General features: G+C 37.1%; 1 protein-coding gene across 1 annotated transcript in view; it reads right to left on the bottom strand.

The window, feature by feature from the left end:
• Erap2 (endoplasmic reticulum aminopeptidase 2) overlaps positions 1 to 16,076 on the bottom strand; it is a 37,887-nt gene extending 21,811 nt beyond the window's left edge. The window contains exons 1-6 of the mRNA XM_047556838.1: positions 15,969 to 16,076; positions 13,439 to 14,131; positions 11,554 to 11,692; positions 7,884 to 8,018; positions 5,541 to 5,661; positions 1,403 to 1,557 (exon numbers count right to left, since the gene is read on the bottom strand). Coding sequence (XP_047412794.1) covers positions 1,403 to 1,557; positions 5,541 to 5,661; positions 7,884 to 8,018; positions 11,554 to 11,692; positions 13,439 to 13,995 — 1,107 coding nt within the window. The 5' untranslated portion in view covers positions 13,996 to 14,131; positions 15,969 to 16,076. The remainder of the gene's footprint in view (positions 1 to 1,402; positions 1,558 to 5,540; positions 5,662 to 7,883; positions 8,019 to 11,553; positions 11,693 to 13,438; positions 14,132 to 15,968) is intronic.
• Positions 16,077 to 23,848: the final 7,772 nt, after the last annotated feature.

The following is a 23,848-nucleotide window of genomic DNA, read 5'->3' as shown; positions in this document are numbered from 1 at the left end:
GAGTTATTTCCTGAGCTTTGCAAGTAGACCTTAGGTATGCTGGTATTAAAAAATGCAGGAGCAAAGATGTAAGGGAGTATTCAGGAAATAACAGGTAGTCTAGGATGGCTAAAACTTTGGGTGTAGATAAGAGATGAAGCTGGAGAGCTGGAGAGAGTCTGGTTCGTGGAGACCTTGCATGTCATGCTACGGACCCAATTGGTTTTAGGGAATCCTTTGCCATGGTTATACACAAAGGATGACATGATGACATGGACATCATTGGGGAGATAAAATAATCAAGGCAAAAATCCCAGTGCCATCTGCTGCTTTAGCCCTAATCTCTATCTCTGTGAAAGAGAAGCCGTTAAAGGAAGGCCCAGAGGGAGCAGTAAGCCTCAGAGGTAGAGCTCTCAGACCATTTCCCCACAATCATTGAACAGCATTAGAAATCTCCAGACTCAGTTAAGTGCTTTAGAACTCCCAATGACTTATGATTGAAATGCCTAAAATGGTCAGTGGGGAGATTCTGAACCAGAGGAAGCAGCTTACATGTTCTCAAAGTACAGCGCTCAGAGCATGGATCCCTGTGTAATGGCGATTGAGTACTTAGTTCAGTTACTCAATACCTTGCTATTATTTTGATGATCAAGGATGAAATTTAAAATTTTTAGATAAGAGATTTTATTTTACCAGCTTCTACAATAAAATGATATCTGCCCATGTGGCAACTTCCAATACCATTAATAATTTACTATATTACTTAGAGATTTTAGGAATAAAATAGAGTAGAAATGATCTCTGGTAACTATAGACCTGGTTGTAATACTTATTTTTCAGAGGTAGTAGTAATGGTCGTTGTCTTCATTAATGACACACTGAGTGCTTAATGATATGATGGGCACAGACACCTTCTTTATCTATGACATTCACAAAGGTCTTATGAAGCAGGAACTATGATTAACTTCACTTCATACATCAGCTCTTGATGCAACTTCATATATACTTGAGCAACTTCATTATGGCCAAAACCACAAGGATCTAACTGAAGGGAGATTATTTGGCCCTAGGTTGCAATGCCACGGAACCAGGAGAGATATTTTGAAAGAAGTCTTTATAAAGTTACTAATTCTGTGCTTTTTGTGTCTGCATGATTCACACCCTTTTCCCCAAAGGGTATTTGACGGCTTTTCCTTGAAGAGTTTAAAAGATAAATTTAGTGGTCACTCTTGTGATAAAACTCTAGTATGATTCCCACATTCTAGAAGCTGAGTCCTCCACTACTTGCCATATTACATTGATAATCTCCAAGTTCCCCTCTAGAGGGAAAATGCTGATTTTATGTTGTTTCAGGAATATTAGTGGTGGCCTGAATGATGCTCTTTATGGTCTGATACAAGAAAATGTCATGAATGTGACATACCTGGTGTGCTAGTTCATGGGCTATGACTCTCGTGACCCACAGCTTATCAGAAACAGAAGAGGTCTTGGGATCAAAGAGCAATGACGTCTCTCTATATGTAATAAGGCCCCAATTTTCCATGGCTCCAGGCTCAAAGTCAGGAATAGCAACTAAATCTAGAACATAATAATAACAATACTTGATTATTACAATTTCCTTTCTGGAAATTGATTCCTGCCCATGCATGTCATGATATTTCACTAAGTATATACAATTTTCTGAAAATATCAAAAAATATCTTAACATTGATTTGGTGTTTTGTAGTTGCACTGAAAATAATCAGTATTCATTATCAAGTAGAATAAACTCTACCCATACATTTTTGTAGCTAAAGTAACTCGTTGACCCTTGACCATTTTTTCCCTGAAAGTGCTGAACTCTGAAAAAAATTTAGGTGCATTACTACCAAAAAATAATTTACTTAAAAATGCTTATATTGTATTTTATATTAGCACAATTTAAAATCTTTAAAAATAAAAGGCATCAGCTCAGCACAATGGAGTATCCCAGTGGTTTGGGAAGCTGTGGAAGGAAGATTGCAAGTTTAAAGTCAGCCTCAGCAACTTAGCAAGACCCTAAGCAACTCAAGGAGACCCTGTCTCTAAATAAAATATTTTTTATTTGTTCTAATTAGTTATACATGATAGGAGAATGCATTTCAACTCAGTACACAAATGGGACACAACTTTTCATTTATCTGGTTGTACATGACACAGGGTCACACCATTTGTGCAATCATACTTATAAATAGGGTAATAATGTCTGTCTCATTCCACCATCTTTCCCATTCCCTATCCCACCTCTCCCCTCACTACCCTCTGCCCAATCCAAAGTTCTTTCATCCTCCCTTACCCGCCGCCACATTATGGATCAGCATCCACTTATCAGTGAAAACAGTTGGCCTTTCGTATTGGGGATTGGCTTACTTTGCTTAGCATGATATTCTTTAGTTCCATCGATTTACCTACAAATGCCATAATTTCATATTTCTTTAAGACTGAGTAATATTCCATTGTAAATATATGCACCACAGATTCTTTATCCATTCAAGTATGGAAGGGCATTAGGTTGGATCCACAGTTTAGCTATTGTGAATTGAGCTGCTGTAAACATTGATGTGGCTTCATCATTGTAATATGCTGATTTTAAGTCCTTTGGGTATAGACCGAGGAGTGGGATAACTGGGGCAAATGGTGGTTCCATTCCAAGTTTTCTAAGGAATCTCCACACTGCTTTCCAGAGTGACTGCACCAATTTGCATTCCTACCAGCAATGTACAAGTTTACCTTTTCCCCCACATCCCCAACAACATTTATTGTTGCTACTATTCTTGATAATTCCCATTCTGACTAGAGTAAGATGAAATCTTAGTTTTGATTTGTATTTCTCTAATTGCTAGAGATGTTGAATGTTTTTTCATATATTTGTTGATCAATTGTATATCTTCTTCTGTGAAGTGTCTGCTCAGTTCCTCAGACCATTTATTGATTGGATTATTTGTGGTTTTATGGTGTTAAGGTTTTTGAGTTCTTTATATATCCTGGAGATTAGTGCTCTATCTGATGTGTGTGTGGTAAAGATTTTCTACCATTCTGCAGGCTCTCTTTTCAGGTTATTGTTTCCTTTGCTGAGAAGCAACTTTTTAGTTTGAACCCATTCCATTTGTTGATTCTTGATTTTATTTTTTGTGCTTCAGGAGTTTTGTTAAGGAAGTCAGTTTAAATAAAATATTTTTTTAAAAGGGTTGGGGATGTTGCTCAGTAGTTAAGCACCTCTAGGTTCAATCCCCAGTGCCCAAAATAAATAAATTAATGTCATCAAATACTTTCTACTCATGTTTCAGATTCACCAAAAGATATAATGAATTATTTCTTAAAAAAAAAAAGAGTATTTTAATTCCAGGAAAACACGTTTTAGAAACAATCTCTGTAATCAATATTTCAGTTAATACTTCAAACACATAAGGCCTCTAGTATGAGCAAGTGTCCTTCAAAGGCAGCAGAAAAAAGCTGTGGACATTGATTCTTGCTGACCTCAATTTTCTCTTCAACATTAATATTTCCTCTACCTCTTAAGAAAGTCTCAGGAGTGGATGGAGAAGTGAAATCTAATCTTTAAGCAACTCATGTAAAATTTACATTAACCTACATTATATGCATACATGTTTACGTGTATATGTATATCCTTTGCCAATGACTTCAGGTAAGTTAAGAAATTTTTGGCTAATATTTAATCTTAATATCTGCTAGGTCATGTTGAAGAAATACTGGTTGACTAAAAAGGAATATAATTTTTTAAAAAGTTTGAATTGAATCAAGTCAGTTGACTTATAATTACATTGTCTGGAGATAATACTGGTTAATTCTAGTGGATAAAAAACAAGTGTTTATAACCCATTTAAAAACTAAATAAGCACTAATAAAGATCAATATGCATTAGCACTTCAAATGTGAGAACAACTCGTTTTCTACATTGTACCGATGATTTTATATCAGTTGGATTATTTCCCATAGCCATTAGAAGGGTTTGTATCAGCTCCCCCTTCTTAAGTTGTGTGCTTCCTGTCAGTTTTAATAGATGTTTCACATTATCTCAAGGTTGTGTATTTAGCATAAGATTGTCAATGGCTGTTATTAGTCCCTTCCTGATTTTTACCTAAAGGATAGTGGTGGGCTATGAGTAAATTGAACTTAGTATTGCTGTAATAAGGGTAGCTAGAACCAGCACCATAACAATACAGTGAGACTCCGGAACCATACAAGTAAGTGCCCAGAGATGTCTTTAATGGTGAATTTTAGCTTCTCTAAAGAAAGTTTCATGGGAGTTATCAGGGGAGAAGGTAGAAGAGATATGATGAGGAATATGTCCTCATGTCCGAAAGGAAAAAAAAAAATGTTTTACCACTGTCAGAAACTATAAAAATTAATCTACATAAATTATGGTTAAACTTAATTGACATTTTTTTCTTTTGATACCAGGGTTTGAACCCAGAGGTAGTCAACCACTGAGCCACATCCCCAAGCCCTTTTCATTTTTTATTTTGAAACAGGTCTCTCTAAGTTTCTTAGGGCCTCACTCAAGTGGCTGAGGTTGGCTTTAAACTTGTGATCCTCCGATCCTCCTGCCTCAGTCTCCCAAGCAATTGGTATTACAGGAGTGCACTACTGCACCTAGCTAATTCACAGTTTTTACGTGCTTTGCACATTATAAAAATGTATATTTATTTATGTTTATTTTATTTATTCATTTATTTTTGGTACTAGAAATTGAACCCAAGGTGCTCTACCACTGAGCTATATCCATAGACCTTTTTTTTTTTTTTTACTTTGAACCTGGGTCTTGCTAAGTTGCTGAGGCTAGCCTTGAATTTATAATCCTCCTGTCTTTTGAGCTGCTGTGATTATTGCCATGCGTCTGGCTGCAATTTTTATTTTTTAAGATAGGAAATTAAAACCAAGGTATATTATGAGTATTATCCCATGTAAAGACCTACTAATACACCCAAATTAAATTTTCTGTTTTTCCCAATTTTTAAAAATCTTTGCCACAGTCTTATCTTCTCATTTCAATGACCAAATGGATAATATTTGGAAGGGCAATTTTTAGTTCTTTGGTTACATAAAACGACTTTTAGAAAAGATTGCTGATCTTATACAAATATAGTATAGATAATATTCCAGAAAAATCATGCAATTCTAATATTCAATGAACGTTGACCTTAAACCTGATGAAGTAAAATAAAAATGATCCATTCTACTTGGGTTCTCATAAGTACTACAATTTCTCTTTTCTTCTTCTATTTTTTACTTCTTGAATGTTTTCTTTCTTTCTTTTTCCTCTAATACATTGGTGCATTAAAGTTATACCTAATAGTGGGATTTGTTGTTACCTATTTGTACATGCAAATAACAAAATTTGGTCAATTTCATTTCCCAGTACTGCATTTCCTATACTCAAGGAACATCTCTGGAGAACACAATTTATCCTTCCTGGACTAACTGAATCTTCAATGTTCATTTAGATCACATATAAACAGGGATGAAATCAAAGCAAGTTCTATGAACAAATATGAAGGCGATGATGTAGACTATGAACATACCCAGTTTGGGGAGTGGATAGTTGATATCAAAGTACTTTTCATAAAAATCAAGTAGCTTCAGTGATGCTTGCAAAGCATAATGCATTTGATTCCATTTGTCCGGGGATGCATAGATGGACACCTGGGAAATGTTGATCAGAAGTGGTCTTTTAGTTACAGCTCTTGGGCACGACTCCATTCCTGACAACTCTTACCCACAGAAAGACAGACTGAATTTTTCAGGAAAGTATTGAGATACCTTTAGCATGTTGTCAATAAGATAATGCTCAGTGGTCGAGTGTCACTGAGTTCAATCCTTGGTACCCACCCCCGGCCAAAAAAGACATAAGATGTTCTATGAAGTATTAAAACAAAAAGCAAAAGTCAGTTTTGAAAATTATAAACACCCCTGCATTTTCTGATACAATCAACTCCCTGAGTGTTGATCTACAAATTACAAGCTATATTAACCCATTATGAGAACCCACTTGAGGGGCTGGGGAGATAGCTCAGTCGGTAGAGTGCTTGCCTTGTAAGCACAAGGCCCTGGGTTCGACCCCCAGCACACCCCCCCCAAAAAAAAAGAGAGAGAGAACCCACTTGAGCATATCATATCAGTAATGATATACTCTGGCACTTGAAACCACTATTCCAAAATTATAGTTATAAATAGAATTTAATTAAAACATAGATCCCATTCCTATGTGGGAAAACCTTCAAGAACTTAAAGATTACACCCATATCTCTTGTCTAGCTTATTTTAAACTCAAAATTGTCTAAGTATATTCAATAACTCGCCCAAAGTAACTAACAGTTAAGTAGAAAAAACAAAATTAGATTCCAATTTTCTTAGCTTCCAAGTATAGGGCTATTAGGGCTATTTTCATTTCATGACCTGCTTTCGTGCTCTGAATTAACTGAAGTCCCTCAGAACTTTCATGCAGGGGATATGCAAATGGTTACTTTCTTTGTTTTTTGATGATGATTTGCCAGGTACTGTGCTAAATCTAAGTTTTACATGTAAAATCTAATTTAATACTCACACATCCCTCCTGTGAAGTAATGTTATTATCTTTATTTTACAGACGAAACAAAGGAAACAAAACACATGGAGATTAAATGTTCCAAATCACACAGGTAGAAAGTTGTACATCTAGGCTGTGAATCCAAGAAAGCTGACAGAAACAGGTCCTTCTAAAGTGAAGTGCCACTGGGTACAGTGGCTCACGCCTATAATCCCAGCCACTCAGGAGGCTGAGGCAGGAGGATGGCGAGTTCAAAGTCAGCCTCAGCAAAAGTGAGGTGCTAAGCAACTCAGTGAGACCCTGTCTCTAAATAAAACACAAAATAATACTGGCATGTGACTCAGTGGTCAAGTGCCCCTGAGTTCAATCCCCAGTACCAATAAAACAACAACAACAACAACAACAACAACAACAAAAAACCTAAATAAAGTGAAGTTTCACCTGAGCCCCCAACACCCACATCTATACACATATACATCTATGTTCAGAGGTGCTTTGATGTGTATGCAGACACGTAACTCATAATACATATCTACGTAAGAATATAGGTATGAAAGTTATAATAGCCATTTGGGATCCATTTTTCATAAGCATTATTTTAGAGTTCTTTGAAGATGTTTTCATGTCTATAATTTGTTTCCTCATGGGAAGTTCTTCTTTATTTCTATTGTGTCTCTACTGAGGTTAGCAAAAATGTAACTACAAGATAAGCATTGCGGGCTGGGGAATATAGCTCAGTTGGCAGAGTGCTTGCCTCTCAGCACAAGGCCCTGGGTTCGATCCCCAGCACCCAAAAAAGATAATCATTGGGCATTCTGGTACATTTATGCAATTATTTAGGACTAAAAATTATGAAGATCTCCTTTCATTGAGAAAAAAAGTTATAGAAACCAATTAAGAACAATAGGAATGTTCTAAAACAAGATGCTGATTTTTAAAAATCTTCATGCAATTGTTAATATACTATTTTAGAAAAATATTTAATGGTTTTTAATTTCTATGTTATTTTTTGGTGAAAATTCAGTAAAAGACAGCCATAATATATTATTTTACAAAATAAGCGTACACAAATATATACAGTATGTAGTGTTACTATGTACACCCATATGTACTTAATACATACAGAAAATATTTGTAAAGCTTAAATTATGATTTTGAGTAGCTACATCTTGGAGATAGGATTAAATATTATTTTTTATTTAATTTTTTAACCTATACTATTATGTAAGATAAGAATAATACTTTAATAATAAGGAAAAATACTAAAGAAAATAATTAAAAGCTCATTGCTTTCAGGATATTATTATGCATTGGGTATGAAATTAGAAGTTAGTCTCACCTTGACCCCTGATGAGGTTGTACCACTCACAGAGTTGAAATCACAAATTATGTAGGCTACAAGGTATGTACTCATTCTCACAGTAGCTGCAAAGTGGTCTTCCAAGAGGCCTCCTTCAAGTTCAATTGTCTTAACCTACAGGAAGGGAAAGGAATCAATATTTGAGAACTAAGTATTTCATGACCATGCCTGACTTATGGCAGGAGAGTTAGAGGGAAACGTGACCTTCTGAAGGACAGACTATGCTCTTCTAGGAGATCAATGGCCTCTTATAACTTTCTGTGGCCTCTCTTAGCTATATTTCTTTTTATCCTCTTGAAAATACAATGCACTGCTTTTGGGATCACAAAATGATACTTCTCATATTTTGTTGTAAGATGCATCTACATTCTTAAAATAGAATAACCTCTAACATTGGCATCAATTCAAGTTCTGGGATTCTAAGCACAAGTGCCAGAGAATGGCCCCTTTCCCTTTGTTGCACAATAAATAAACCTCGGCAGTGCAAGGAAATGGGAAGCAAAACTGTGCTAGATACTTTGCATTATCTTTTAATCCTCTTATGTGGGTGTGAGGTAAGTGTTATTTCATAGGTGAGGAAGCAGAGGCTCAGAAACGTTAACTGAATTGCCCAAGATCACACGACTAGTTTCACAGCAAGACCAAAATATGGATGTGACTGTGTGACTCCAAAGATGTTGCTCATTCTTTCTTATGCTGCATGATAGCTTGAATCATAGTCTTATTTTATCTTTGCTTCATTGATTCAGCAATGAAAGCAGTAAGGCCAAGAAGGTCATTAGTAATTTAAGCTTCTACCCATCTACTGAGGAAGCAGAAGGTTTTCAGCCTGCAGACTGGTCAGTTACATCCATTAAATTCACTGAGAAATTACTGAGTTCTACCTTTGTTTAGTCTGAGTAACTTGTGCGAGAGACATCTCCACCATAGTATGCACACTGCTCCTAAATACTGAATGGATACAGATCTAATCATCTGAAAATTCCACTTTCTTCAAATTTGTCAAAATGCTAACGTTTTCCTGCTCCACCTATCCCTTTTTAAGAAGTCAGACTGGTAACAGCACTGACCATGGTTTTATTAAGCATATTTTATTTGTGGAATAAGATTACAGTCTGCTTCAACCAGAGAACATAGCTTGAACCATTACCACGAACTGGTTAACTACTCCAATGGCAAATGTTTGTGTTATTAAAATGTTCAGAGTTCTATTTTAAAAAATCTGTTTCTGAGTTCTAATAAACAGAAGATACTGATCAAATACTCTAAGAAAGGTAGAAGTTTATTTGGGCTGTAATTTTTAACTCTATGCAGCCAATTAATTTTGCCCAAAAACAATCTCTTTTAGGAATCTGATTCAGTTAGAGTTCTGTGGATCCCCAGCAAAGGAACTATCTTAAGTGGAGGGAAGGGGGCAGGTAGGATTGTGGCCTTCTGCAAACTCAGTGGTAAGACCATTAAGCCAAGTGTTTGAAGGAGTTGGGAGAAGAGGTGGTGAACCTATGGGACTATGAAAAAATGAGTCTGGGCCCTTGAAAGCTGGTGGCTGAGATGATCAGGAGGCAGATATGCATTTGCCCTGATTTCTACCCCCAGAGAAACACAGTCCATGGAGGCCAAGTTTTGCTTGGAAGCCTGGAGTGACCCATGCAGATTAGCATTTCCTTAAATAGAAGTGCATGGGGTATTCACATAAGTTCTTCCAGAATGGTGATGTAAGCTCCAATTATAAAACACTCATTGCTGGACAAGAATTTAGCTATTTTCTCAATGCCAGAAGAACTATATTTGCATAGTAAATATCACAGCAGGTATGTGTTTCCTCAAGGAAGAAAGGAGGCAAGGAAATGCCCCAAAGATATGCTGCCAAGCTAGTGCATGGGTGGCCCCCTACTTCCCTTAAATTTTGTATTCTCAGTTAAACAAATTGAGAATTTCATGTGTGTTGCTTCAACCTATCAGACCATAACCCATCTTATTTGTTGCAACAATTATCCAGAGAGTATGAAAAGCTGGATTGGGCAACAACAACAAAAAAAAGTTATTCAAGTATTCACTGGAAAGCATGAACCAGAGCTGCTCTAGTCATCTAAGGCAATGCAGAAATTCAAGGATTGTATGAGATATTTTCACAGAGTTGGCTGATTTTTTTTTTTTTTTCTTTGTACCAGGTAATGAACCCAGGGGCACTTAACCACTGGAAACATCCCCAGTCTGTTTTGTGTTTTATTTCGAGACAGGTTCTCATTGACTTGCTTAGGGCCTCTCCAAGTTGCTGAGGCTGGCTCACGAGCCACTGGGATTACAGGCATGTGCCACTGTACCTGGTTGATTTTTCTTAAACAAGAGAAACTACTTGAGGTTTCTAAGGATATTCAGCATTCTAATATAATAACAGAAGTGTCAATTTTTGTTTGCATAATATTTTAATGAACAGTCCTGCTTTACCCTCCACATGAAAAATTATATTAATAAAACCTTCCAGGAAATGTACTGAATGACATATTGCCTTTAAATGAACATGCTGTTGGAAAGAAGCCTCAGAGCTAAGGTAGCAGATCATCAATACTGAAAATGAAAGAGCAAATTAAACTTCTGTCTGTCTGATCATGGAAAAATTGAGGTGAATGTGTCACCTGCAGCATTTCCACATTTTCCCTTGGTCTGCCATGCTAATATTTCAGAGAAAATGTGTTTTCCAGCATTAAACAGAAATCTGAGTAAATGCTGTGTCAGAGTACAGTCTCTTTTCTCTCCTGCATCTGCAAAGGCCAGTCCCTCTGTAGAGCAGAGTGGAAAATGACCCTAGTGCTGTTTAATGGCTGCTGGTGACCCCGACTGTTTTTTGTGCAGTCTACCCTTTGGAAGCACCACCGAGGGGGCCTCTTTTTATCCTACCTTCCAAGTGGTGATGGAGAAATATTTTATCTTTTGTTCAATAGCACAAATGGCAAGCACATCATTAATGACGAAATATCAAATGAGGCTCAGGGACTGTTTTGTCCTTCAGGATCTCTGTATTCTGAATACTAATTCAACTGCTCCCTCCCCCAAAAAAAGTATCCAATGTTCTCTTTCAATTAAAAATTTCAAAAAATAACTTTCATAAATAATTTTAAGAACTACTTACAAAACTTAAATAAAAAAGGGTAAGGGATTGTAAGTGTCCTTACAGACTACCAGGTCAGACTTTTCCAGAATGAGGCCTGAAAAAGTCCTCCAGGCCCTTGCCAGCAGCAGTGGCAAAGCTGGGAGCTTGTTAGAAAAGCAGAATTTTGAGCCTCACCCCAAGGCCTACTGAATCTGAATCTGTGTTTTAACAAGGTATTTGAACAATTCACGTTAACACTGAAGTCTCAGGAGTGCTGTTCTAGATGATTCTAAATTTTGTCACTGATTTAGGAGAATACTGTTTCCACAAGAACTCAAATGAGATATAAATCCCTTTGGGGGGAAAAAAAGATTTTTGCGTAGGACTACCACAATCAAAATGATGTTAAAGTCCAGAGGGGTTAGGATAATTGTAAAATATGTAGATGGATAAAAACAAAACTAATGGCTTATATCCTGAAAACAAAGGGAAAAAATTTTAAGCAAAGACAGAGACACAATTGAGAACAATCTCAAAAATTTCTGAACATGGCAATACCTTTGGCATGTTGGATAGTGCAATGTGTCTGCTCTCTCTTCTTATCTTGATTGAAAAGCTGGCTTTGAACAGTGGTTCATCAAAGCAAGGGAAAGCCATACGTGCCTGGGTTGGCTGAAAATCTGTTACTGCAATTATTCTGTGAAAAGACCCACCCCCAGTCAGAATACACAAGTAAAACAAAACAAAACAAACAAACAAAAAAAGAGTTTGTACCTGCAGCAAACAGCTGTATTTGATTTCTCAAACTATAATCTTAGTGAAACCAAACTCTCACTCTTTGAAGAAAATGAAGGTAAAATCTTATTCAGAGGCTGCCAATCATTGGGCACTCTACATTATTTCCTTCATACTCATATCAGACAAGGATATTGAGGCTCACAGAATTCGAGTAACTATACCAGGATCCTTAGTAAATTAGGCTCATGCCTAGTTAAGCTGGCCTCAAAATTGAATAGGAAATTAGTAGTTCAGTACTGTCTTGAAGTCTGAGAAGGCCTCAATAAAATGTGTTAATAATTGTATATATGAGTGATGTTAGGTTGTGCTCCCAGGAAAGGGGATCCCAAATTACTAAGAATATGCTGTCAAGAGGAGGAAGTAAGAGAAGAGGAAAAGCTGGCAAGATGTGGTATCAGGCAAAGTCCCAGCCTCAGTTCTTTTCCCAGGGAACACTGGGATAGAAAACAAACCTTTGAATTGCCCCACTGAAGGCAAGGCCCTGGGCTCTCATATTCTTGTATCAACATTGGCTAAGGGTATCCATGTGGCACCAAAGTCCCCAGACATTTCTGCTGGCCAGCAAAGCTCCAGTTTTCAAATTGTGATAAGTCACATACACTCTAACATACCCTGTATTCCAACATATATGAAATCCTCTGAAACTGTGAGCCAAAATCAATCTTTACTCCTCTAAGTTGTTCTTGTCAGGAATTTTTGTCATAGTAACAAAACATTGACAACATATACTCCCATCATAATATTCGATCTTCATAAAGCACAAACCAGATCAGAACCTTCCAATGACTTTCCACTGTGCCCGAGGCTCTAAAACTCTACATGACCTGGTTTCTGTTTCCCTGTCACTCTCCCCAACTCACACTGTCCTTCTCCTCTCCATCAGTTTTACCTGACAGACTTTACTCTTGCCCCAAGATGTTCTCATGATTCCCTCTCCCCGCTCTTTCAATTCAAGTCTCAGTTCAAATGCATCTCTCAATAAAGACTTCCCTGCCAACTCATCTAAATCCATCTCACCCCCCAGATATGCTTTCTCTCTAATGCAGTTCTTGTCTTATTTCCTTCATGATGGCTATCATTTACCTTGCCCCTTTCACTTATCTTCTTGTCCTCATTGTCTCTTTCACTATCTCTCACTACTGTAATTCCAGGTCCATAGCAGTGTCTGGCATACAACATGTGTTCTATGAATGTGAGTTGACCAAGTAGACTCTATTTCTCAGTTCTCCAAACAGATTTCTTCTTTGCCACTGCTTCCTGGGTTTGAGTGACACCACTCCCTGCTAATGTACACTTTCTCACTTCCTCTTTTCCAACCCAAACCTCACATTTCCTTCTGGTGTTGACTCACCTTCTTTGGGAAGTCACGCCTATTTCAGCCCTTTCTGTGGGGTCCATCCCTTCCCCTAGCATATAAGCACGTCTGTCTTTTCAGTCACATACTGTCCTCTCCTCGAATTGCCTTATTCTCCCTCCAGCTGTTTATGCCTCTGTCTTCCCATCCCCACTGTGCTTAAGAAATAGTCGAATTTCTCCCTCTTCCAAGTTCCCCACAGTGTATTGGGTTGAAGCACACTACTGACGAATAGATGTAAGCCACAAAGAAAATATGACAAGAGACTGTAATGACTGATTAAGGCCTTACCTTGTTTCACCACCAAGAGTTCTGTATGTGCTTTTATAAAACCCTTCAAAGCCATCAGCTAACTTGCCCTGAAAGTCAATAGCTACATAGTATCTCAGGTCAGCCACAAGTTTTTCTGGAACCAGCAGTGCGATTTGTTCATGAGCAGGATAACTCAAAACATGCAGTTTTTTCCCTGGTTTCTTATCTCTTAAATCTTCCTCTGACTGAAGGGTGGCATTCATGATTTCAAGATCTTTGCAGTGCAAGATGATAAATTGGGAAGTATCTTTGACCAAAATCTCAATCCTCTCAGATGCAACAAAGTCCAGAGAGGTGAGATTTGGGTGGACAAAAAGGTCATAGTGGAGAGGAATGACCATTTTGGGGAGCCTCAGCTGATGCCAAGGAAATGGTTCCCCATTGGTGGCTACTGTGAAAGCCCCAGGGTCCTCACTGAACTGATAATCAGATGGTACTGAGAACTGAGAACAAATGCATAACCTGGGCAGGATGACTTCTAGGCAGAAAAATCCAATGTAAATATTAAATAACAGTTTTCTCTGTGAATTAATCATTGCAGAAGAGTGGAATATTAACTCTATTCTATGGAATACAAGCTAATATTCAGGCTAAATCTCATAGTTCTTCATCACACTTGGCTCCAGTTATATCATCCAAGATCCAAACAATGTTTCAATGGATAGATTTAATCTAGAAGGAAAAAAAGACACTTAAAGCATAAAGAAAAAAATTTCAATTAAAAAATAAAAGCTTAAAATTATAAAAAGGTATGCAAAAATGTGAAAGACCACTCTCTATCAGAATCAAGCCGAATATCCATTAAATAAAGTAGAACTTAAGCAATCATCTGGTTATTATAAACAAAAGTCCTTTTAGGCTCAAATAAAAGGACCCTTCCTTAAAATGGTATGTATTGGATCCCCTCTGCATTCCTGAGCAATGAGCAGAGGGCAGGTGTGTAAATTCATTGTATGTTGTTGCTAATAACATTTGGTTACATCATTTTAAGAGTATGCCTGAATGCCTGACAATAAACTGAGTAGGATGCCTCTATCTTGCCTTAATAAGTCACAAAGAAGTCTCTATATTTTTTCATCTCAGATATTAATTTTATTATTAACGATATTGAACTTACTCTCTTTTGATAAATAACATCATCTCAATGGTTTTATTCTATGGCTACTGGTATAAAGGGTGCAATAACTTTGGTCCTCCACCTTCCATTACTTTTAAATATGCAAATTAAACTGAATTCATTGCTTCTGTAAATAGAACTAAAGCATTCTCTTCCTATCAGAAAATAAATTTAGAATAATGTTTAGGTGGTTCATCTCTGCTTCCTTACCTGCCACTTGCCTCTATTTACCTTTTTCTTGCTCCAACTTAATCCCATAAATTGTTTTCTTTTCTTTGATTAATCATTAACAAGTTCTTCAGAATTAATTGTCCAAACAATTACTTCAATTTTCCAACTTTCAATGTTAATACAGATTAAAAGGTATCATTAAAGGAAAAAATAATAATAAAAAATAATGGATAAATATGATACTTCTCATTAAGAAAAGCTTTGACTTATAGCTACCAAGCTCCTCTGATAAATAAAATCTTATTGGTTTATTATCTTGAATTTCTGAGAATTTTACAAAATAGAATGGCTTATTAGTTATACTAGGTTTTGAAACCATAGCACCCAGATTCCAACAGGAGCTTCACCAATGCTATTGTATGGTCTTTGGTAGATATTCTGATTTTTCAAATATTCATTTCTTCATCTATCAGAGTGCAATAATTATACTCCCCTTATGTTAGGAGAATTAAATGAAATAATTCATGTGAAAAATTTGGCATAGCACAGCAGCTAGCATATAGGGAATATGCCTGAAAGCCAGATATTAAATTACTGCTGTAGTTATTGTAATTTGCATTTACTGACCTGCATTAAGGAGTAGCTCTGCCTCTCTTTAGCACACCCTGCCAGAGAACTGCCTCTGCCCCCACAAACAAGAGTGAATAGAAAGGCCGTGACATTTTCTCAGATAGTCTCCAACTTTCATCTGGCAAGGATTGTAAAGGTCAGATAGTACAAGTCCTTAATGTCCAGATAAAGAAACTCAGGGTAAGTGACTGTCCCAAAAATCACACAAGAAGTTTGAGGCTGGTTTAGGACTAAATATACCTTTTTGAGCCTTGGTAGTGTGAACTTTGCATTACACTGTCCTGTAGTTTGGCATTGCAACAAACAAAATATTCAGGGATTGAAACTGTAAGAATTGCAAGCACCACATGGGAAATGCTAAGAAATTCCTGAAAGAGAGTGAATCAGTTCAGCAGAAAGTCTTAGATCAAGTTCCATCAGCAATGGCACACTTTCTAGTACAGCAGCACCAGATTCACTCTCTCTCACCAGTCTCAGCTCAGATGACAAACCCCCCTCAATGCGACAGATTTCTATCTTCAGGTTAGGTCACTATTCTCACTGAAAAACTGTGATTTAAAGAAAAACCCAAGAACAATGCTGATAAATTACCTTAATCCACGCTGCTGCAGATTGAAATGGAGGATCATTTATTCTTGCTTTCACTTTCCCTTCTAAGATTCAAAACTTTGCATACTTCCTGATTACAGGGCTAACTAGTTCATTATCTATCGTGTAGGTATGAATGAAGCATAAGGCAAAAAGTTCATTCCATAAAGCACAAAAACTTTCTGCAGAATGTACCAACTTCAGAGTACAAGTCAGGTGGTAAGATAGGATCTAATTCCAGTATCTCCAATGGCTGTTGCTCCTGCAATTTTGCCTCTCCCATATTCTTATTTCCAAGTGTAACTACTTCATGGTTTTTAGTAGTCAGTTACTTTAAGCTAAGATCTTCAATTCCTTACTGTACTCTGTACCTGGTGATGTGAAATATTTCCAAGGTCCATCTACCCACCAACAAAGTTAACTCCAAGGTTGCCATTGAGATCCCCATCATGGATGACTATCCTTGGCTTTTCTATGTCTAACCTCCTGTGTCTTGGGCACAGAGATCTCTTGGCTCTCTTTTTTCTTAGCCAGGTGGAACTGGGTCTCTACTTCCTCATCACCCTGAATGTGGGCTTTCCACAAAGATGACATCTCTACCATGTTCTCTCTCTTTACACTTTCCAGTGAAGACTTAGCACTTCTCCTTGCTCATCCCACATTTCTCCTCCTCTGATCTCTTCTTCGAGGGTTCTCCTGCTATAGTTCCAAGAGCCTGATGCTCTGGTACAAGGATGTTCTGCCAACAACTCAATGTTTTCTTTCCCCACATCAGCACCCTTTCCTATTACCTGTTCAAAGTCTTCCTCCATTATCTGTGATTGGAACATATAGTTATTTTGATTCTGCTGCTCTCCAATTTGTTACCAAATTTTGTGAATTCTTCCCTTTTAATATTTTTCTATCCAACATCTAAAAATTTCTCACAGCTGTTAAAGCAACCCATGTCCTCATCACTCCTCATGATGGCCTCCAAACAGGTCTCTTTAAATTTTTTTATTATTTTGTTTAATTTTTAAAATTTTTAATCCAATTTATTTATTTTTTATTATTATTTATTTGCAGTTATACATAGTAGTTGGGTTCATCCAACATACTCATACCTGAGTGGAAATGAATTTCAGATCATAATCCCTCCTTTTCCCTCCCTCCCCTCTCCCATTCTTCTAGACTCTACTAGACTTCCTTTCACACATCTATTGATTTGTATTCCATTAGTTCTTTATGTTATCCTATCCTTCCCTCTCTATTTCCTTTATTTTCCTCTAGTTTCCACCTATGAGAGAACATTCGACCTTTGAGTATCTGAGTTTGGCTAATTTCACTTAGCATGATATTCCACATTGCTATCCATTTATTGGTAAATGTCATAATTTCATATTTCATTCTTTTTATGGCTGAGTAGAACTCCACTGTGTGTGTGTGTGAAATATATACATATGACAATTTCTTAACATATACATATTTCTTAATCCATTCATCTATTGACGGGTATCTGGGTTGATTCCATAATTTAGGTATTGTGAATTGTGCTGCTATAAACATTGATATGGCTGTACTGCTATACTACACTGATTTTAGATCTTTGGGGGAAATACCAAGGAGTGGGATAGCTGGGTCATATGAGGGTTTCATCCCTAGTTTTTTGAGGAATCTCTATGCTGCTTTCCAGAGAGGTCATACTAATCTACAGTCCCAGCAACAATGTACAAGTATTCCTTTCTCCCCACAATCTCACCAGCATTTATTAATATTCTTGATCATTGCCATTCTGACTGGAGTGAGATGAAATTTGGTGTAGTTTTGATTTGCATTTCTCTGAATGCTGGAGATGGTGAACATTTTTTTCATATATTGTTGGCCTCTTGTGTTTCTTCTTTTGAGAAGTTTCTGTTTAGTTCTTTTGCCCATTTGCTGATTAGGTTATTTGTTTTTTTGGTGTTAAGATTTTTGAGTTCAGAGCAATAGTTGGTCAAGATTTTCTCCTATTTCTCTAGACTCTTTCACAATGCTCAAACAGGTTTTTCTGGTTTCTCCAAGCAGGCTAGTTGTACAGTGTCACCAAATTATTCTTTCAACTGCTGATTGGTGATGCCTCCCTGCTCAAGATGTTTACCCTGTTTATAAAGAGAGGCAGGATCTAATGTGGAGACCATGGGTGGCTAGTAGACAGACTACGGTACAACCTATGTTTATTTTGTTTAGATTCCAAAGCATTAGAAGGCAATGTACCCTGCATGTGTTATTTTCCAGTAAATATAGCAAACTGAGCTTTCACTCTCTTGCAGAGCTCATCATGCAATGGTTTTGCATGCTTTGTCCTCTTGTGCATCTGTGCTTGCAATACTGCTGTTTGGTTCAAGATCACATGTTGCCAAGATTATATGCTAATTAACTCTTAGGTCTATTTTCCTCCCTCTCATAATATTTTCTTATTTCAACCTGAATGTTATGGTTTGGATGTGAGGTGTCTCCCAAAAGCTCACGTGTGAGACAATGCAAGAAGGTTCAGAGGAGAAAAGATTGGGTTTTAAGATTCTTAACCCAATCAGTGAATTAATCCCCTGATTGGGATTCACTGAGTGGTAGGGTATGGCTGGAGGAGGTGGGAATTGGGGGCATGGCTTTGGGGCATTTATTTGTATCTGGCAAGTGGAGATCTCTTTCTCTGCTTCCTGATCATCATGTGAATTGGTTCCCTCTGCCACGGTATTCTGCCATGATGTTCTGCCTCACCTTTGGTCCTGAGGAATGGAGCTGGCCTTCTACGGACTAAGACCTCTGAAACCATGAGCTTTTCATCCCCTAAAATTGTTCTGATCGGATCTTTTAGTCACAGCAGTGACTGAAACACTGAATGAACAATTTGATAAAGTAGAGAGGCAAAAATCAAGGAGTTAACCTAATCTAGGGCCAGGGACACAAGACTGAAAATGAGTTCTCAAAGAATGGCATTTCATGTAAAAGGGTTAGAAGAGTATCAAGGAATGGGGCAGGGGGATGGCTGGAAATAGTGAGTGAGAAAAGGAGACAAAGAGAAAGGCTCCAGGGGCTTATTCACAGAAAGTGGATTCTGCAGGATGAGGGATGCTCCCCTGCCCATTGGAACACAGATGGTGATGGAGAATGAGAAAACTGGGAGATCCAATTGAACTACGGAATCTTAGAAGAGAAAGTTGAGTAAAATCCAAATACTTCATAGTGTACTTAAGACGATTTCTCATCAAAAGGGCTTCCTGGTGCTTTTTTTCTTGATAATAGAATAAGCTTTGGGACATTTGTTGTTTAGAGAGGTCAGATGTCTCACTTTTTACTTCCTCTTGGTCTCATACTTGGAAGAGTCCTTCCTAGCCTTTCTAAAAAGTAATAGTCCCAACTTCATCCATTTACCAGCAAATGCCATAATTTTACTATTCTTTATTGCTGAGTAATATTCCACTGTGTATATATACCTCATTTGCTTTATCCATTCATGTATTGAAGGGCATATAGGTTGGTTCCACAATCTAGCTATTGTGAATTGAGCTGCCATGAACATTGATGTGGCTGCATCACTGTAGTATGCTGATTTTAAGTCCTTTGGATATAAACCGAGGAGTGGGATAACTGGGTCAAATGGTGGGTCTATTCTAAGCTTTCTAAATAGGCCAAGCCCAAAAACCCAAAGGCCGAATGTTTTCTATGATAAGTGCATGATAATATATAATGATGGGGAGTGGCAGGGGGAAGAGAAGAATGAAGGAACTTTGGATGGTGTAGAGGAAAAAGGGGTGGGAGGGGGTGGAAATGGAAAAACAGTAGGATGAAACATTATTACCCTATATATATGTATGATTACATGAATGGTGTGAATATACATTGTGTACATCTATGGAAATGAAAAGCTGTACCCCATTTGTGTACAATGAATCAAAATGTGTCTGTAAAAATAAAAAATATTTTAATAAAATAAAATAAACCCTTATGGTTTTCAAATAGAAAAAAAAAAAAAAAGTAACAGTCCCTAAATCAACACTAAATCCATACTGCCACAAACCAGGTCCATCCCCTAAACCTGCTTTCTTTTTCTCCTCAGTATTTATCCACACCAGATAACACGTGCGCATACTCACACACATGCACACGCACACATGTACTTAATATATATGCATATTTGCTCATTTGTCTCCTCACTAGAACCCAAGCTATTTGCAGGGACTTTGTTTGCTTGCTCACTGCCTGCCGAATTCTGTACCCTAGAGCAGAGCCCAGTGTAGAATAGGCCCTCAATAAGCTGCTGAATGCAAGAATGCACTTTAAACGATTTTAGTTTTTCTTTACATATTGCCCAACACTTGTTCCATACTTCAGGGTACTTTCCATTTCTAGCTGGGTCCAGTGTTTCCTCATCTTTACTAAAGCTCTGCCTCATACAACATAGATTACCTATGTGGCTTTTTCAGTGTTCCTCTGAAAGCTACTTATCACAAGGTAAATACTACTTTCAAGAAACCACCTTAGAAGTGACACATGCTTTCTTTCCACTTCCTAACTAGGCCCATTTGTTTGGTCAAGTCTATGGGTTGTTACCATGGACTAATATGTTTGTGTTGCATATTTTCCCCTAAATGATCAATTCCTCATGGCTGGGACAAACACTACTATGTTGCTCTTTCCAGTTCCTGTCAGAGTGTTGTGCATATCACAAACCCTCAATAAACAGTAAGAATGAATAAGTTGAAGTAAATTTACCAAAGAGATGAGATTTACTTATTTGTCAAAATGTTTCAAAGATTTGATTATTTTTAATGAATATTTTCTCAAATATATTACAAATATTTCCATTGTCTTTTAGTGTTCTTAACAGATTTAAATCATAATGACTCAAGCTATTTATTACAAACTAGACCTAGTATGAAGAGAATTGGGTTTGAGTTAACTTATTAAAGTTACTCCCTCATCTCCAAATTAGAATACCTTCTTAAATGATAATATTTAATTCTTATAGAGGTATAGTGTCGATCTCAGAATCAATTTGAGGCAACATGTAAATAACAGCTTATTAATGTTTTACATACTTCGACTTTTTACATGCACCAGTGACTTTTATAATAATACTCAGTGATTATGTTATGTTGTAATAAACTGCCATCCTTTTGAGGCAAATGAGAGGTAATGAGACTCTCTGTTGCTATCCTTTTGAATTCTTGTTGGTACTATAGAAAGTTAATTCTGCCTCTTCCATTTTTACCAAATTTTATTTACCCTCTGCTTTCTCCTTCAGTTACTCTCAGTCTCTGCTCTAGACCTGTTTCAAGGTTGTTCCTTCTAATGTGCTGTGACTTGAAAATTAGCAAGTAGAGCTAGCTGGAGGCACTCAGATGCCTTAACATTTTCTTTCTTAATGCCACCCATTTATGGATAAGAGAAATGACAAATGGTCTCCTTACAAATGAAGTGTTACTGAATCTCCTGCTTTCTTTTGCAAGCAAGGCTGTTGAATTTTCTCCCCTAACATAGTTTTTCGAAGCTTGGCCTTTGTCAATGCTGGATGCTTGTCACTGTCAAAACAACCCACTCACAGTTTTAAAAAATGCTTCCTTCTCTTTGCCTTTCACTTCATTTCAAAAGTATCTATAAAAATCTGTTACAAGTACTTCACAGAATTATTGCAATGCCTCTGTTCATTTTCATATAAAATAGTGGCAAGGACTATAATATGATTTTTTAAATTTTTTAATTTAAAGGAAAAAAATGAAAGTTGTTAGAGCAAAGATCCAGGGCCTTATGCAAAATACCAGTGAGGGGGTTCATCTGGTAGATACCTTCTGTAGCTTCTTTTAAACTTACTCAGTTTTGGCAGAAAATTAAAACAGTACAATCCAAGAATTTTAAATCAGTACTGACAGGAAGATAGTTTTTCAAAAACTGACATTTTCAGTATGTCTTCCATAAAGAATTTCCTAAAAACAAAACCAGAAAAGCACAATAAAAATCTTACATTGTTAAAGTAGAACAGAAAGAGAAATAAGGCTGACATTAGACAACTGAAATTGTACCTCATTAAAAATTCTTATTTAAGAGCCAAAAGAAGAATTCTAGAGTTTTTATCATTCTCCTATTAAAGATAACCTAAATAACTGATGGTACATTTTCAGACAAAAAAAAAAAAAGTTACAATAAACCAGAGTGAATCTGAACTTTGTAAATATTTTGAAAGTAAATTTCTATGTTTTGAACTAATTGATAAAAGCCAAATGATGAAGCCAAATCAGTGTTTGTTAGCATCTTATTACTTAAGGATTTAACTTAAAAAACAAAATCTGTAATAACCTCTTCCTCCAATCAAGGTAGAATAGGGTCTCTGATACATTCTTTTGCTTGAAACAACCAAAAACAAAAATTGGAGAAACGATAATCTATGTCTTTTAGTCTATGTGTATTGCAAGCCAATAAATATCAGCAACCAGTAATCCCTGAAGAAAAGGGAACAAATATGGAAAGCCCTGCAGCATTCTCAGTTTCCTGACTTGAGAGAGATCCAGGCTTGCTTCCTAGGGAGGAAGAATCCTTCCAATTGAGGAGATAGAGTCTGAGAAAGCAAAGGAACTGAAGTGCATAGGATCAATACCAAAGAGAAGAGAACTGGAGATGGGCAGACTTTGGAAGCCCACGGAGGGTTCCCCTTGAGTATTCAGCTGATCAGTGATCAACACACGCATGCAAAAGCTACTGGAAACAGAGACTGAACTACTGGAAAAGATTAGAGGTAGCAGGATATGGTGCTCACACAGATGGAAATAATGCTTGTACCCACCAACCAGACTGGAAAATCTCAAGACAAACCGACTAGAGGGTAGAGTGTACCAAGTACTCTACAGTACTGGGATGTAATTAGCTGTAGATTAAACTCTGCTCCAGTCCACTGAACAAACCAGAAAAACAAGATATAATATAATCAGACTATTTCCAAGGAATTTAAATGTGTCTCTGAAAGAAGCTGAATGATATTTACAGTAATTAAAAAACCTACCACCCAATTAGGTATAAAGATGAGTAGTAATGTTTTCATAAGTGGGGCTCATCATTCACTGCAACAAGGGAGAGAACACACACCTTGGGGAACCATGTGGCATCTCAGAAAAAGAGGGTCAGAAAAGGCATCTCATAAGTGTTGTGGGAGAGTTAAATGAAGTAAGGCTTGATTTTTGGTTTAGATGTTCTCAGGAAGTGGGAGTAATTCTATCAGTGGGAATCTTAAGGAGGGAAGATCAGACCAAGGCTAAGGTTACTACTGGTAAAGAAACTGTCATTTGTGTGGCCTAGAAAATGTCCATACTTGCCTGTATTCAAATATAATTATGGAGTTGTCTTGTGTTTGTCCTTCGGAGTCAGAAAGTAGTTTCGTGTGAAGCTACTGCTCTGTGAAATTGCTTGCCTTCAACACGAGGCCTGGCCGTGACAGCCTGCCCAGCTCTTGGATATCAGGAGCTGCTTTTCTTTTACTCTCAGCAGATCTTAGACTCAGATTTTATACCTGCTTCTATGAGGCTGTCAAAGGGTTAGTTTGGGGCTGGGTATGTGGCTCAGTGGTACAGTGATTGCCTAGGATGGCCCTAGGTTTGGTCCTTAGCACCACAAAATAAATAAATAAATAAATAAATAAATAAATAAATAAATAAATAAATAAATAAATAAAGGTTAGTTTACCTCTCATTTTCTTCCTGCAGATTGTCAAATACCCTTGTGGCATCTTGGAATCCATGCTCACTGCTTAGTGGAAATCATCCTCTCTAAAATATTGGCTCAGTAGTTCTTCACTGTTCTTTATACACTTTGTGGCTATAAAGAAACGTTTTTAATGTTTATCAGTGTTTATAGTTGTGGGAAGATTGATAATTGCC

This window comes from Sciurus carolinensis, chromosome 6 (assembly GCF_902686445.1).
Source record: "Sciurus carolinensis chromosome 6, mSciCar1.2, whole genome shotgun sequence".
In the NCBI taxonomy this organism is placed as follows: domain Eukaryota; kingdom Metazoa; phylum Chordata; class Mammalia; order Rodentia; family Sciuridae; genus Sciurus; species Sciurus carolinensis.
The sequence above is the reverse complement of the archived record's forward strand: the minus strand, read 5'-3'. Positions and strand labels throughout refer to the sequence as shown.